This window comes from Pagrus pagrus, assembly GCF_965226575.1.
Source record: "Pagrus pagrus genome assembly, chromosome: 2".
In the NCBI taxonomy this organism is placed as follows: domain Eukaryota; kingdom Metazoa; phylum Chordata; class Actinopteri; order Spariformes; family Sparidae; genus Pagrus; species Pagrus pagrus.
Genome location: NC_140186.1, coordinates 33,232,309 through 33,248,253, shown reverse-complemented (window position 1 = coordinate 33,248,253; position 15,945 = coordinate 33,232,309). Strand labels below are relative to the sequence as shown.

Genomic DNA, 15,945 nt, shown 5'->3' with positions numbered 1-15,945 from the left:
ACCAACAAAAACACATTCCGCAGTCCTTCACTCTGAAAAAGATAACATTTGGTCCTCGTCTAAATAGAGTAAAATGTACTCTTACTGCAGAGTTACTTTGACTCTTTTCAGTATATTTTACCCTACATGATGATAATTTATTATATCTAGGAAAAATGAAAACAACTCCACTTCCATTTCACTCTATATAGAGATGTATTTTATTCAATATAGAGAGGTACTTCACTCAATATAGAATTGAATTATGATCTGTGAAGAGTGGCATTTGTACAGTACAAAGTCTGTGAGCACAAGAACAATAAATCACAAATTAGTATTTAACACAGCACATTTTATTCTTAACATATTTGTAAAAAGTGCAAAACATCAAAATACTGATTTTTAACTGAATCCGTCACAGATATAAAATCCACACAGAAAATACAATTTTAGCTTCAGAGCCCTCAACTCTGCAACCCTAGGGTTCACCTTTGTGGTATCAACATCTATTTCATAAATGGTGATCTGCAAGAAGTTGTATACATTTACCAGATCCTGATTATATGAGGTGCCAAAGACAAAATGGGCTTTGAAAATCTCATCAAAACAGGCAAGGGAGTCCAGTGAATTACAAGGTATTGCAAGTGTGTCAATCACAATGAAGTACTTGTGAATCACAGTCCTCTGGGTCCCCACAGCGAGCAGATAGGGTTGACGGCTTTTCCGTGATGCTGTCCAGATGCCCCTGGATGCTGGTTCCAGTCTGTGACACAAGAACTTCATTAGTCTGCACTATCACAATGACAGTTTCCAAAAATGTCTTTAACACAGATAAACATGATCATACCATGATTTGAGCATATTCTTAAAAATCGTGATCGTGATCTTTAACTGTAACCTTACCATGATGAATTTCACAAGATGGTCACTGGCTTGTCTGGCTAAGAGCTTTCCTGATCTTTTGAGGACATGAGGTGACCAGGGCAGAAGGTGGACAATCAAAATGGATGACATGTCACTGTCCCATCCTGAAAAGTCATTCCATTTGCTTTCAAAAACAAATTTCCTTTCCATGTAGCATTTTGAAACAGGTCTTGCAGCTCGCTGGTCTGTGTAAGGCCACGGCTTTGTTTGAGGGCGTTTTGCTTGTAGGCATTAGGACACTTCTCCAGGAACTTTTGCAGAGGCTGCATCACCAAACATCAGGCGAAGATCCTGCTCAATCTACAGACAAGAAGTCAATGCAGAACAGTGAACGTCAAGGTGTGGCGCAATAGTCATTAAAGATATAAAAAGCAGCTGTGCAAAGCATAAACAACATCCCAAGTACGTTGTTCTATAGGTTATTGTGTGAAAGTAGTAACATTTTTCACTCACCAAAGTCCAAAAAGGATCAGAAGTCAGTGGCCCTTCATAACAAATGTACTTCTGATGATCTCAGTACTTCACTCGCACTCTTCCATCCTTGATGACAAGAAAAAGTTCATTTCAATGTAACAGCCATCATTAATAATATCATAGTATGATAACAAACAGAAATGATGCCATGTAATGCACATTAGCATGTTTGGTTTGTTTCCGCACTAAATGGTGGAGCAGGCTGACATCCTTTTTCTGATGTTGTGGCTGACTGGGAATCTACAGTTGGTCTTCTAGCTCCACCGTTTCATTTGAGCTTGCCACAGAGGGACTGATAGTGTGGCTGGAAGTCTAAATGGTGCTAATTTTGTACTCTGGCACCTACCAAACTGCAGCCAACAACTGTTCGCCTACAGAGCTCTGTTCAGATTAAAACACACGTGTTCACCGACCAAACTACAGGCAACACCCACCCCCCTACACACGTGTTGCACCTGCCATCAGTCTACAGATAAAAGCTTATACTGCTCTGTTGATTTATTACAGATGCTGCACCACTTGATGCTGTCCATAAACTACAAATACAAGTGGTGTTACAATGTTAATTAGCTTGAAGCTAAAGTTAGCATATGCGCCACTGTGAAGGCAGTGGGTTGAGTCTACACAATAATGCTAGCTAGCTGTAATGTTGCTCCACAGTTTTACCTTACATGCATTAAGCAAAGCAGTAATAATACACTTACCTGGCATTTGATCCCAAATGAAGATGAGCAAAAGTCTTCTCAGAATCACTTCTGTCATTCCTCTCTGACCACTCTTCCACTAAACAAGAGACTCATAATGGCGGCAGAACAAGAACTTTAGAAACATTAGTGATGTGGTTGTGCTGTATTACTCCAATAGACTTCCATCTGTATCTTTAGTTATCTCTAGTGGTAATAATTACAATCCAGAATGATGAGGGTTAGGTGTCATGATTGGACTTTGTGGTGACCTGTTTTTGTGGTTTTGTTTTGTACTTTGTTTTTTAGAGGTGGTCCACACACCTGCAGCACATTGGATTACCTGCACCTGCTCTTCTACCCTGCCCTGGTCTTCCCTCTGCATGCTGCCAGATTAATGTCACCAGCTCCAGTGGTACTTGGTTTCTCTCAGTGACTCTAGAGTTTGTATGTTTGAAGTTTTCTTAGTTCACTCGGCAGCGATCTAATCCATCTTCTCTCCCATTCCAGTGTGATCAGACCATTTCAGTGGACCGGCTCCTCGACCACTCGCCACCCAGCCTCCCACACCTCCGCCACCCTGCACAACCCTGACTGCCTGAGCCCTTCACCTTTGAACCTGCTCCCTGTTTTGGCGTCAACTTCGGGTCCACCTTTAATTTCTTATTACATATCAGCTGGCATACAGATACTGATATATCTGCAATAATAATATCATAAATAATAATAATATCAGCCTGGTTGATTTATCTGTCTATCTCTAACAGAAAACCTGACAGACTGCTGGCATGGAGTTTGTAAGATGCCTGCGTTTAGAGGGTATCTCAAACTGAAGTTATTGGTTGCATTATGGGAATTGTAGGGTCTGGCGATTTGGATGTACAGTATATGAGAGACTAAAAGTCAGTATACTGTATCTCAGCCTGTATTGATTTTGACCGTTCCTTTTTTCCTAACTGTATTTTAGTACAAAGGGTTAGTGTTAGGTGGTGCTATTGTTACTAAAAGCCTTTAGAGGCTCCAGAGGAAGCTGCATGTAATCTGATAAAATGCCTCCTGTGATGTCTCTCAGTGGCTAAGTTGAATTGTGGGTAATGTAGGTGCCACATTTTAAAAAGGAAGAAGAATGTGTGGAATAAAAGAAAGTGTTATCTCTGGTTCTGCTGTATGGATTTAGATCATTTGTTTCTAAACATAAATAAGGAGTACAAAGCTAGACCAGTGGACTGCTTTTCAAAACCAAAACTAACAATGTAACTTAGTCACTGAGTGACATCACTGGAGAACATTTATCAGATTACATGCAGCTTCCTCTGGAGCCACACAATCATTTATACTAGATTTTTCACATAAAAGTAGTACTCCTTAAATTCGTTAGCACACGTTAATGTGTACAATTGTTGGAGTTAACCTTTAAGTCTTCTTTCAAATGCTTTTCATTTTACTTTGTCTAACCCTTAAGTATCTTATGTGACTTCATGCAGTGCTTACTTACCCAGAATCCTCAGCTGAGTCACAGCCCCATGCAGACCAAAGAACATCCAGAGTGGTCGGGAGTTGTCCACACACACCTGCATGCCAACATTGGTGCCGTTGTGGCTGAGGATGACCTCCCCTTCCTGGTTGACTAAGAAGCCCAGGATGTCGCTGCTTTGGAGAGGCGTCGGCACTCGACACACCGCCCAGAACTCTTTCCTGTCAACCAGAGCCTCCGGATTGTAGGGCAAGTCGCTGGGGCGCAGCACCGCGGGGTCACAGGACGTCACCCCATAGGACAACGAGCCCGAGCGTGCCGGGCTAGACTTGGTAACTTTAATGAAGACAGTCTCTCCCGTGCGCAGGGGCCGGTTAGTGAACACTAGAGTGCGTTCCTCACGTGCGTGTTCAGATCGGGCCACCGTCTGCTCGTCCAGCGTCTTAATGTGGGCGCCCCGCAGCTGGTGGAAGTGGAGGTCGCTCTCCAGGGCAGATGGCAGCAGAGAGGACTGCTGGGAGTTGAGGGAGTTCTGTGGTATAGGGCAGGTGGAGGAGGAGGAGGCAGAGGCCAGGTGGAGTGTGTGGCGGTGGGAGTGAGTGTGGGTGGAGCGTCCATCCTCCTGCTGCAGGTTGAGGTCACACAGGCTGACAGACAGGCGGGAGTCGTCAGCTTCCCGCCGCAGAGAGGAGGAGCGCACTGTGGTGAAGGAGCGTGGGCGCAGACAGTCGGGAGGAACAATCTCACTGTCTAGAGAGGGAGGAGAGAGAAGAGGGAGTGGGATGGAGATGGAGAAAGAAAGAACAGCAGTTAATAGTGGCCTTACTGTGTTTTGCTTTGATTAGCAATCTGCTCGAGGCCTGTAGCGATGAAGTTTGTAGTCAGCGGAATCCCAATTGTTAGGAATACAGTTCTGAGAAGGGCTGAATGTGCAGCCGCTCTGACAACAAGATAATGATAAAAAAGAGAGAGCGATTTAACCTCAGTTGCACAAGTTGAATGCAACACAGGACTGTTCTAATTATTCAACGCTGCGCCAAAGGAGAGTGTCAGGAAGTGTGTTTAAAGATAAAGAAATGAAAGAAGCTAGTCGGTTGCTCCAATATCTGCACAGAGCTGAATCATCAAGTTTTATACAAGAAAATGCTGTATGGTGTCATTTAGCAGAGAACAAAGTACTTTTCTGAAGCCAAAATGAATACTTGTGTGGATGTGTGTTTGTGTCAGTGTATGGGTGTGTATTGGTTGCATTCTTCGCAATCCATAGTACAGTATCACTCCACAGAGAGCCATGAATATCAGCCAATACATGTCTCTTATAGCAGGAGTAGTGGTCACATGCACACAAATACACCCGCAAATGACTCCACCTCTGATAAGCTGCCCTCAGGTTGCTCATCCAATGCCTGCTCAAAATAACACCTCTAAATGTGCCCCGTCTCTCTCCCACCCACCCCCTCCTGGCCTGGTGGTAGGGCTTAAATTAGCCTGGCGTCCTGAGAGAGACCCCTGTTACTCTGAGTGGGCTGTCGGGATAGGCTGTCAGGGTTCCTGTGTGATGTATGCACATGCGTATTTGTTGGACAGACAGAGGAAACAAGACTGAGAGAAGAAGGAGAAAATAGCCTCTTCTCCCCCACAGTAAGGCTATGAAGATAGTGAGTGACCCTTCTCAGGTCAAAGTAAGAGGTGAAGGAGAGCAATTGAAGGAAAAGGAGGGCTGGGGGGAGGATGGAGGATGAAAGACAGCGACCTGCCACTGACTGTCTCTGGAGAGTCTCTCCAGTTCTGGTCAGTGCTGAGCCCCTCTCTCTGACCAGGACCTGAGAGCCTGACTCCAGATAAACCTCTTAGCCTCAATTAGTAGGGCTGTGGGACAGGCTGCCCACAGCTAACTGTAAACTATAGCAGTGAAAACAGAAGAGCCAAGCCTCTTATGATGCCCTCACACAGCTGAAAGGGACACAAGCCAAAGGAAGATAGATTCATGACAGGCCTAAAGAGAGCAGAAGTCATACTGGCTGAGACAGATACAGCTTGACATTTGTAGTTTGTATCTCCATATAGTTTTAACTCCATTTTGTTGATGATTAATTACTTTAAGTGGTAAATAAAAAATAAAATTGCAGTATTCTACAATCAGATCATCAAGGAAATGTTTAATTTCATTTATGCATGAGAATGTCATCAGCAAACATGAATATAGGGTCTACTGAACTACGAAACAAGGGGGCGAGTAGATGGACTGCATTTTCATTTTAGTGTGAACTGTTCCTTCTTAAAAGAAGCCAAAGTTTAAAATGTTAAATAAACAAAATCAGCTTGTCAAGATTGTCTAAAACGAGCATTTAAAATATCGGGAACTATCTTTACAAAAAAAAAATAAACAAGGTTGCTAATGTGACCCAACAGTCCTATTTCTATATCTGGTTCTTTGGTTAAAAGTCAAAAGCTTGTGTACATAAAAACACAAGACTAATCAACTATGACTCAGATGCACAAAAGAACCACACAATGATCAAGGTCAAAATTCAGTACTAGCAAGACCAAAATAAACAGGTTATATTTTGTAGAATCTGGATAAAGCAAACTGCTGCTTAAATCACTTCACTCTGCGATTCAGGGTCACATACATTCATGTGCCAAAAGATACAAGCTTGTGTACATAGAGATGTGAAGAGAGAAGTTAACTATGACTTCTAAGGTGCATTTTATCCAATCAGTGAGCTTAACTCTTACGTCTTACTTAATTCTGCTACATGCACTGCTAATGACACACAGACGCTAAAGATGGCACTTCGTAGAAACCTGATCTGCAGCCTAAATCAGTTCACATCTGAATTCTTGGTAAATTTGGAAGTATTCAGCAACTGTGACACTGTTTTGTTACCAAAGGCAACAACAAAGCATTTTGAATTTGCTCCAGTTTGATCAATGCCACTGACTGCTGCCTTCTTCATAGCAACAGTGACCAAGGCTCATGGGTATTGTATCATTTAGAGCCACACTGGTAGTCATAACATAACGTAGGAGAATCCTGTGTTTCTATATGAAGAGCGTTGATCCTCCTCAACCTTCAGTTTGACAGTTTTTGACAGTTTTAATACTTACATATCGATCGGCACCAGAAAACTACCAGGAGCCCTAGAAACAGTCATTCCAGGATCCAAGATCCGACTCCACATCTTCACTAAAACCACGTCTCTGTGGGCTCTACCTTAGTCATCTACAAAGTCGGTGGATGACATCACGTACCATGCTGCCAGTGTTCAACTGAACTGAAGATGACAGCAATCTCCTCAGTGTTTGATCACCTTCCAGTGACGAGTCTGATTTTCTGCATCATCACTGAAATGCTGTTTGATGAGCTCTTGTACACTGTAAAGCTGAGACGCTATTGCCGCTCCCTCAAAGTCATGTCAGCCTACAATTAATGTTTGCTGCTAACCCTAGGCATGGCGCTCTGTGATTAATGTTTAATGGAACTAAGGCCCTGTAATTGTGCTAATTGATTTTTCAGAGAGGCATAAAATGGAGCGGACAGTGCCTTAGGTGCACAGGGCAGCTCCCAGGGACTGCTAATCAACCATTAAACACCTCTCTGCTCAGAAGTGTGCAGCAGTTAACTGAGAGTCCCCAAGGCTAGCTGAAGATGACTAGCATGCCAGCTCTGATTTCATCTGCTATTTCCTCTGCGATCAATTCCCCCTGATGGACTCTCAGCCTCCATGAAAACCCTCTCCAGGACTTAGAGGACAGGCTGTGGAAATTACCAGAGCCTGTCGATGTATAGCTGTTAAGTTGTAACTGAACAGCTCAATCTGCCATGTAACCCGTTTCTTGATTTGGTGCCATTTCCTCAGACATAGAGTCATTTGCTGAAGGGAGGCCTTTAATGAAGTAGAGAAACCTTGATGTGGCTCGAGCCTCAAATCATGCTCTCTGATGATTAGGGACGGCCTCTTCTTTGGCCATAGAGAGAGAAGCAGGCATGCTAACTGCTCGACCACAAACCGACTGTGATGCCCAGTCGCCGGCGACCCACTCCCTCCGTGTTATTGAGGGATTTTGAATGTGTTTCTTCCAGAGCTGGCCATTCCTCTGCCGCCCATCACTCCATCCTAAATTGGATTACGATGGGATAGACTGCTGCAAGACCTCAGGGACATACAGGAGGACTGGAGCTGCAGAGAGGATGATGACATGTCTCGGGGGATAACAGCGGATGGGAGCGAGAACTGAAAGGTAAATCCAGGAAGGCAGGGATGGCTGCCTGTGACAATGCTGGATTTATGTTGAAAGGAGTCCGTGCAGGCTTCCATAGAGCCACAAATCACCTCTTGCTCTCTCTGTGTCACTCCGACTCTTAACTCAAACGCACAATGTGTGAACACAAACTCATACACACGGTAAATTGATTCCTCTAAAAAATATGGGCTAGTCTTTTATCAGCTATTTTCAAAAAGCTTCTCTGAGGGTTTATGTTCCTTTTTATATTGTCTCCCTTTTCCCTTTCGTCTCTCACATTTCAAAGAGGAGTCATTTTAAAACCATACTGGCTTGTGTGCCACGCATTCTTCTTTTTTGCTTCTTTATTCATCAAAGGCTGGTGAGACGTGCTCCTGAAGCTTGTTGTTAGATTGGAGGACAGAAAGAGGACTGAGAGGACTAGAGAATATTTACTGTGCATTTGAAAAAGCTTGTGTGATTCTGTGCACTCAACATGTGTCCGTTTGTGACCTCACCAGCTGCTGCCCGCTAATCATGGTGCACCTGCGTTTTTAACTGATACAATCTCTTTGTCCTATTGGTCCCTTTCAAATCCAACACTCACAGATGCTCTCTCTCATTGGCCAAGTCCAGAATTCTGCTCTTTGAAAGCAGCATTAAACAGTGTGTTTCTGTGTGTGTTTCTTTATGTGTGTGTGTGTGTGTGTGTGTGTGTGTGTGTGTGTGTGTGTTTACTTCTCTCTCATGTAGGAAGACATTGTAATAGGGCCATGGAAGATGCAGCTGCTGACACTGAGCCTGGAGGGGTTGGGGAAGGGGGGGTCATCACCTGATTCTACACGTTTGATTGAATTTCAAACCAAACGCAGCACCTGTTGGGTTGAGCCAGTGCTTCAATCATGCAGGAGGAGCTTGACAGTTATGATCAGCTCTTTCATTGGATTGATGATTCATTGATTTACAAAGATTGAAAACCATTTGGCTCAGCCTTTTTTCCCTCCTTGGAGCATTTTTTTGATGAGAATGATCAAGCACCTGTTGGGCTAATCCATTGCAAATACATGGACAAGGGTGCTTATGGGAGGGAGAATGGCAGCGTGTCTATTTTGGCCCGCACAGGCATTGTCTCAGGCTGGAAATGTTTTTGATTAGGGAATAGCTGCAAAGCAGGTTAGCTAATGCTGTGCATGGGGAGGTGGACGGAGGCAGAGGCTGGCTTAGTGGCTTTGCTAGCCTGAGCAGACGGAACGTGCCAGGGGTTTGAGCCAGTGTTGGAGCGGGGTGGCGGCAGGGAGGGGGAGGGAGGTTTGGGGGATTTACTCTGTCTCACGCACACAATCTATCTCACAGGGCTTATCTTTATCCATAGTCTCTGGAGGCGGTTTCATCTGATGTAGGCAAAGGTAACGAGAGTGCTGGAACTAGGAAGAAAAAAATGAAAAGAGATCCTAGAGTGATATTAATGTCAGGTGAGAGAGATGGGGTGAGAGGAGAGGAGAGGAGAGGAGAGGAGAGGAAAGGAAAGGAAAGGAAAGGAAAGGAAAGGAAAGTGGGGATCAGCTACGAAGGCAGAGGTTAGAGATGGATATCCAGGCAGATTTCTCTAGGAACAGATAAAGCTGGGAGACAACATGGGTGAGGCGAGTGAGTGACAGAGATATAAAGCAGCTATGAGAAAGAGGGAGAGAGCGGGGGATCGTAGAAGAGAGAGATGGAGTCAGAAGGGTCTTTGTGCTAGATGTTTGGGATGTTCTTTATTCCCTGGCATGGGCCCAATCCCCGCTCCCTGATCGGGCTGGGCAGCTTTGAACCCGGGGCTTTTGGAAAGAGCAGCAGGCTCCCAGGGCGACACATGGCCATAACAAAGAGCCAGGCAAAATGCCCGCTAAGTCACAAAAGCCCTATCCCTTAGGTCATCGGCAGAATGCAGCATGTGCCGCCCCTTCTCTGCCAATCAGCATGCCAGGACCTCAGTGTTAATAACCTCCATCATAAGGTTCTTATATTAAAGCCCCCCTGCTTTATTCCTGTGCTCAAGCACGGAGGAAGGCTGATATTAGGCTAATTATTTATGACTGGGTGAAGAGTGACACGCTCAACACATGCAGGTCCACCCTTTGCTTATTTCTAAAACTGGTTCAACTCTGAAAGCTGCACTAATTCAGTTTTATATTAACAATGGATAGGGTGAAATGTGTAATGTGAAATCTGTTGTTCACAGTGATAAAAACACACAGGATTAAAAATGTCAAATCTTAGCTCACATAGAAAGATTAAAGATAAAGATGATTATAAAAGATTTGGCTAATTATTAAGTTTTTTGCCATGACATCTTTATAAGGTTATCATATGTGATGTGTTTACAACTTGTTGTGCTGCACCCAAAAGAATCCAGATTGAAAATACTGTTTAAACATTATTTTATTGATTTTATGCCAACTTGGATTACATTTTAATATCTTTAGTAAGGATCGACCTATTACTAGTACTCAACCTAGTAATCACGATTGCTGGACCTCGTAGAAGTACACTAGTTTTGGTGAGATTTTGTTGAAAACTCCACAGGTTTGGTTGAAAACGTGGCATATGCAATTTCTCAGAGGTCACAGCAATTTCTTGAATTTGCTTATTTTAGATGAACAGTCTGAAGATTGTCACGTCGAAGAAGCTAGAAGCAGCAAATGGTGTTTTTTTTGCTTGATGAATGGCTGGAACAATTGATTTGATTATCAAAATAGTCACTGATTAATTATTTCACGATTGACTAATCAATTAGTCAACTAATCATTGCAGCTCTATTCTAAATATCTTTATTTGAATCTATAACCAAAAGTAAGTGTGACAGAAATGTTTGTAACCATCAAGAAGTCAAAGTTTAAACAGGAACTTCAGGATCATCTGCCTGCTTATGTTTTTATTGATATTGTGCCAGTTTACTATTATTATTATCATTTGTCTTATGCCGCGGCTCAAATTGCCATGAGCTGGAATGAGCTAGAAACACCAAACTTGGCACAGTAATTGGAAATGCTGTGCATTACTCAACGTATAATGAGCGAAATCTGGCATAATGTGGCACTATAATTAACAAAACAAAATGTGATTATTGAAACATTTGCCAAAGAAACACAGTGAGTCCAAGTGACTAGAAATTTGATACACAAGTCCAGGTAAAGGTGCTCTACAAAAAATCCCACTGGAGCATATAGGTCCGCCATGTTGGATTTGTGCTAATTAGCAGAAGGTCAAAAACCAAAGCAAAGTAGGCTTGATCCTGGCAAATAGCTGCTTGCGGCTATATTTCTTTTATTGATGACCCAAGTTGCTATAAACTGGAGTGGCTCTTGTAATGGGAGAATGATCACAGCACATGGCTGACACAGCTGTCTTATTTTTTAATCTTATTTCTGATCAGTCACCCTGACGGTCACTCACTTGCTTGAACTGTGTCATAAAGGAACATTCATAAACCTCATGACCCTTGTTGTCATTCTCTCTCGGTCTAAAAGTGTATAAGCAGGGTGCAGTTACTGTGGTATTGACTCCCCTGGCGATGCTTGAGACTGCGAGTTGTATTCGACAGCAAATGATCTTCAATAAATATCCTGCTTTGAACGCTGGGTAAAATAACCCCTTTTGAATACAGTGAAGGCACACAGAATTGAGGAAAAACAGGAAACTCCACATAAAACTTCATGAGTTACCTCTAGTTTACCCCCATTCATGTTTTTCTGTTGAATTTCTCATGACTGATAAGAGTTCAAAATTGAATTATTTTCTTTCTCTTTGAAAAGAAATATAGTGTGTTGGATTGTTCTGCCAAGGTACAGTAACTTAAAACTGATACTGAATGCCAACTTACACAAATCCAGTTCATTCTTCTTGGCCTTTTGAACTCTTTGACCAACAATCATCATATATTCTATGCAGCACACTGAAGCCAAGAAACACAACATGCTAAATATGCGTTGTTTGATGTCTAGAGATCTTCACAACATTAAACCACCACATTTGCTAATTAAGTAGGAAAAAGTCAGATTTACAGCAGCTTTTCTGCTCTGTGTGTTTTTGTTGGAGAGCGTGTGTGAAGCATGAGGATTTGTAAGTGCTGCTATTAGCTGGGTGGGGGAGTCCTGCCAAGTCAAACAACAGTGCCAGTGAAGTGCGCACAATAATCAAACCATCATTTCACTGAAAGTAATCAGTTTCTCCCACAAGTATGGGAACCCTGGTCCCTCTCTCTCTGAGCTGGACGACACAACAAACGGTCCTAATAGACTTCTTTCATTTCAGATGACTTCATATTAGGAGACCTAGGAGTGGAGCCAGAGTATAGTACAAAGACAGCCAAAGCCAGTCAGTGACCACAAGTGTAAAAACAGAAGTTCTGACTTGTTTAATTTTTTAAAACCTGCTGTATTTCATTAATCATACAAGTGCTGTATCGTAGGCAACTGGACTTGTTTCAGGTTCTTGCAGATGTTTCACCTCTCATCCAAGAGGCTTCTTCAGTTCTAACTAACTGGAGGGGAGTTGCAGGCTTTTAAACTCTGTGTGGGAGTGTCCTTACAGAGTTGTTAAGGACACGTGTGAGCTCTGAGTTTCAGAGTCGTTAGGGCCACTTGTGGGTCGTTGGTCAAACTGGCCTTCATATGGGTTGCTAAGGCTAGGTGAGCCCAGGTGTGAATGGTTGTTAAGCTGTCTGGGGAGAGAACTCAGTACAGCATTGTAGGTGGGTGATAGGTAATGTCTTAGGCCACCTCCTCTGTTCAAAGGTGGTTGTTCCAGTTTGAAATTGGAGGAATCTGTTACTCCTCTTTCAAACCGTCTGTCTTCTCTGGCCAAGAATGAGCACAACACAAGAGGACCAACTCCTCAGGTCAAGGCTGTCCACTTACATCTGAAGGAGACAAATCATTACTTTGAGGACAACAATGTAAACATCTTGCCCAGAGAAGACAGACAACAGCTGCTCTTTGCTAGCAATCCTTGGCTGTACCTAGCCACCGTGAGCTATCAGCAGCGGGCAAAAACAGAGTGTAGAGATGGAATATTTTTACATCTGATTCTGTAAACTAATGATTTATTTCCAACAAACCAGAGGTGATTGTGTAGAGACAAACCAAGACTGTTTTGGTTAGTTTTATTTGCTGTGAGTCTTGTTTGAATGAAGTGTCTTTTATGATGAGTTAAGAAGGCATTAAGCTCATCTTAGTTCAGTTAACAAGAGAAACTTGAATTCAGAATGTGTGGGGTTGTACTCTTCTCTTTGGTAAGGAAATAGATGTAACAGTATTTCCTTACATTTGTAAAGTTATTTTCCTCATTGATTACACTAAAAGCTAAGAGAAAACATGTAGGCAACTGGCAAATATTTCCCAAAAACTCACCTCTTGTAGTACAACGTGGTGATGATACAGGATGAGCTCGGGCAAGCATTCTAACTTTAGTAGACATCTCTGCAACACAGTACATAGATGTCTTAGACATAATGTCAACACTGTTGTTCCTTCAAATTCCCCCTTCATTTATTCTTTTTAATTAGGCCCCTTTAAACTGGACTTCATTTCACTTCTGAAACATTTGTTGACATCAGAATTCAATGCATTCAGCACTGGAGAAGACCTGAATTGTACTTAATCATAATATCCTATACCTGTAAAATCAGTGAAGAGAGATGCAATTCTTCACTTTAGACTTACCAACACTGACATGTTTTGAAAGGTTCAAACAGGACGACCCCGGCTCACGACACGCCGTCAGACAAACCTAGTTCCTCTGACACGTCTTGTAAAAGATGTAAACAAAGAATCAGGCCGGCCGCGCCTTCATCCATCAAACCTTCACACATTGTTTTACTCTCACTGAAGAGTTTCCAGGATTAGTTTTCCTTTCACCTAGCCCACATCTGTCATCTTTACACAACAGCACATTGCTACAATCAATGGTGATTCGTCCTGCAAAACAAACTATGAGTGGTTACATAAAACAGAGAAGGAGATTGTGGTTTCATATACACAGAACGCAGCACAGCACACAAACACAAAGCTTTGAGTGTTTGATTATGCTTGTGAAAAAACCTGCATCATATTTTTCGGTGGAAAAAGACCAAGATGGCCATTTCAAGTCTTCCTCTCATTACTACTGCTGCTCTGCCATTCATCTTGAGTGACAGAAAATGCTGCTCCTTCCTGATGGCGTAATGGGACCGCATTCTCAAAAGCTACCATGTAATTCAATCCATCCACTGAGGACAATCTCTCAAAACACAGCAGAAGTCAGAACCTCTTTAGTGTTTCCACCAAAGAGTATAAATGTAGTTTTCCTGGTGAAATACTGAGACAGCCTTTCTTCCAGGACACTATGTTTTGTATGAACTAAATTAACTGCTCTGCTTCTTTGTGGTGACAGCTAGATTGGCCAACTCCTCCTCTGAGTCAGCCTGGTTGAGAGGTGTTAGCAGCCTCCAGGCTTTGCAATCAGACTTTATTCTCTTGTCCTTCAGGGAAGTCCCACAGAGGGCCCCTCTTGATTAAAGCTCCACAGTGACTGACTCATACAATCTGAGTCCTGCTGGCTTCACAACAGCTGGAATTGCTCAGTTACTCAGCCTCCTTTCCGATGTCAAGTAAAGTTCTGCTGGGTGTGTGTGTGTGTGTATGTGTGTGTACATATGAGAGTGACAGCTAACCTTAGGAACCAGGACATGGGTATATATTAAACAACCTTTTTGGGCTTGTTGGATTTCAAGCCTATGGGGACAGCTTCAGCCTGCCCCAAAGGTTATCCTGCCAAACCGCTGCAATATTGTATTTGCCCAAGTCAAGGCCAGATGCAGTCAATCACCTGCTACCTCAGGCGCCAAGCAGCATGTGACACTTTTTTTCTGTAGCAGCAGAAGCATGAAAATATGGATGAGTTGAAATAGACTTGATGCATTTGTTAATGGAGTCACTGTGAATGTTGCTGCATTTTTCAGCCTCTGCTTCATTAGCATGTTGGAAGGTGGGAGGGGGAAGTCTTGAATTACTGTCATCATGCTCATGGAGGTGTGAAACCACTAAATCAGCCCTGCCCCCATTGTTTCTGTCATGTATGATGTATACCCCTGGTGATCCCTGTGGGGCGAATTATCACATGCCTTATTAAGACTTCTATTTCAATCTTTCTACATCAAAGATGTTCCAAACGTAACCTGGGGTCATCCTGGCAAACCCACAGCGAACTGCCACCTGGCTCCAGAGCTGCTCCTACCTCTAAGGAGCATTTAAGTGCTGTTCACTTAATTGTTTTGGTTTTCCTACTCACAAATGTACTCTTTTGTTTAACATCTTCATATCTTAGCGACTAATTAGGTAGATTGTCAGCATCTCCCAAAACGACATATATCACCATTCCCAAAACAACATAACAATTGCAGCCTATCAGCAAGACACCAGACCTTCTTCGTACAGTCGCAGTTTGGTTAGGTTTGGGCAACAGAACTACTTGATTATGTTTAGGTGCTAAAACTACTTGGTTAGATTTAGGAAAACATTGTGGTTTGTTACTGTTATAGTTACTGTTGTAACTAATGTTATATTAGTAACTCGCGTTATGTTATTTACGTGATGTAACTTACATTAGTAAGTTATAGCAGCTTACCACATTGGACTCAAACAGCGGTGGCCTGTATAAAAGTCCTTTGATATCAAAGTCCTTTGATACAGGCCATACAGTTTGTTTAGGAAAGCATCTTGGTTTGGGTAAAAATAACTGCTTTACTCTGTTACTGTAACATACCTGAGTAACTTAGGTTACGTTTAGTATGTGACGTAACTTCACTACATTAGTAAGTTAAAAGAAATCATCACTGACTTCTGATTTCACACTGGACTCGAATAATTGCCTCCTGAATCAATGTCCCGACTGTCTATCCCCGACCTCCTCCCTGTGCAAATAAGCAAGGTCACCATATCAACTTCAGTGGTCAGTATTACAGGTTACAAGGTCTTTTTATAATACAATAATATGAAACTATTGGCTATTTTATCAGTATTGGCCATGAGAATAAGGTAGGTATCAGTTGACATAAAATCCATATCCTGCATCCCTATGAAGTCTTTAGCAAAGGACTAAAGGGGAAACAATTATATTTTCTGTGGACAGCAGGAGGTGGAAACACTGACTGGTAGAATAACT

General features: G+C 42.6%; 1 protein-coding gene across 2 annotated transcripts in view; it reads right to left on the bottom strand.

Moving 5' to 3' along the window:
* The window catches only part of neurl1aa (neuralized E3 ubiquitin protein ligase 1Aa), an 85,623-nt gene that overhangs the window by 18,339 nt on the left and 51,339 nt on the right, over window positions 1–15,945 (bottom strand). For both annotated transcript variants that reach the window (XM_084364668.1, XM_084364669.1), the window contains exon 4: window positions 3,556–4,284. In XM_084364668.1, the coding sequence (XP_084220794.1) occupies window positions 3,556–4,284 (729 nt within the window). The remainder of the gene's footprint in view (window positions 1–3,555; window positions 4,285–15,945) is intronic.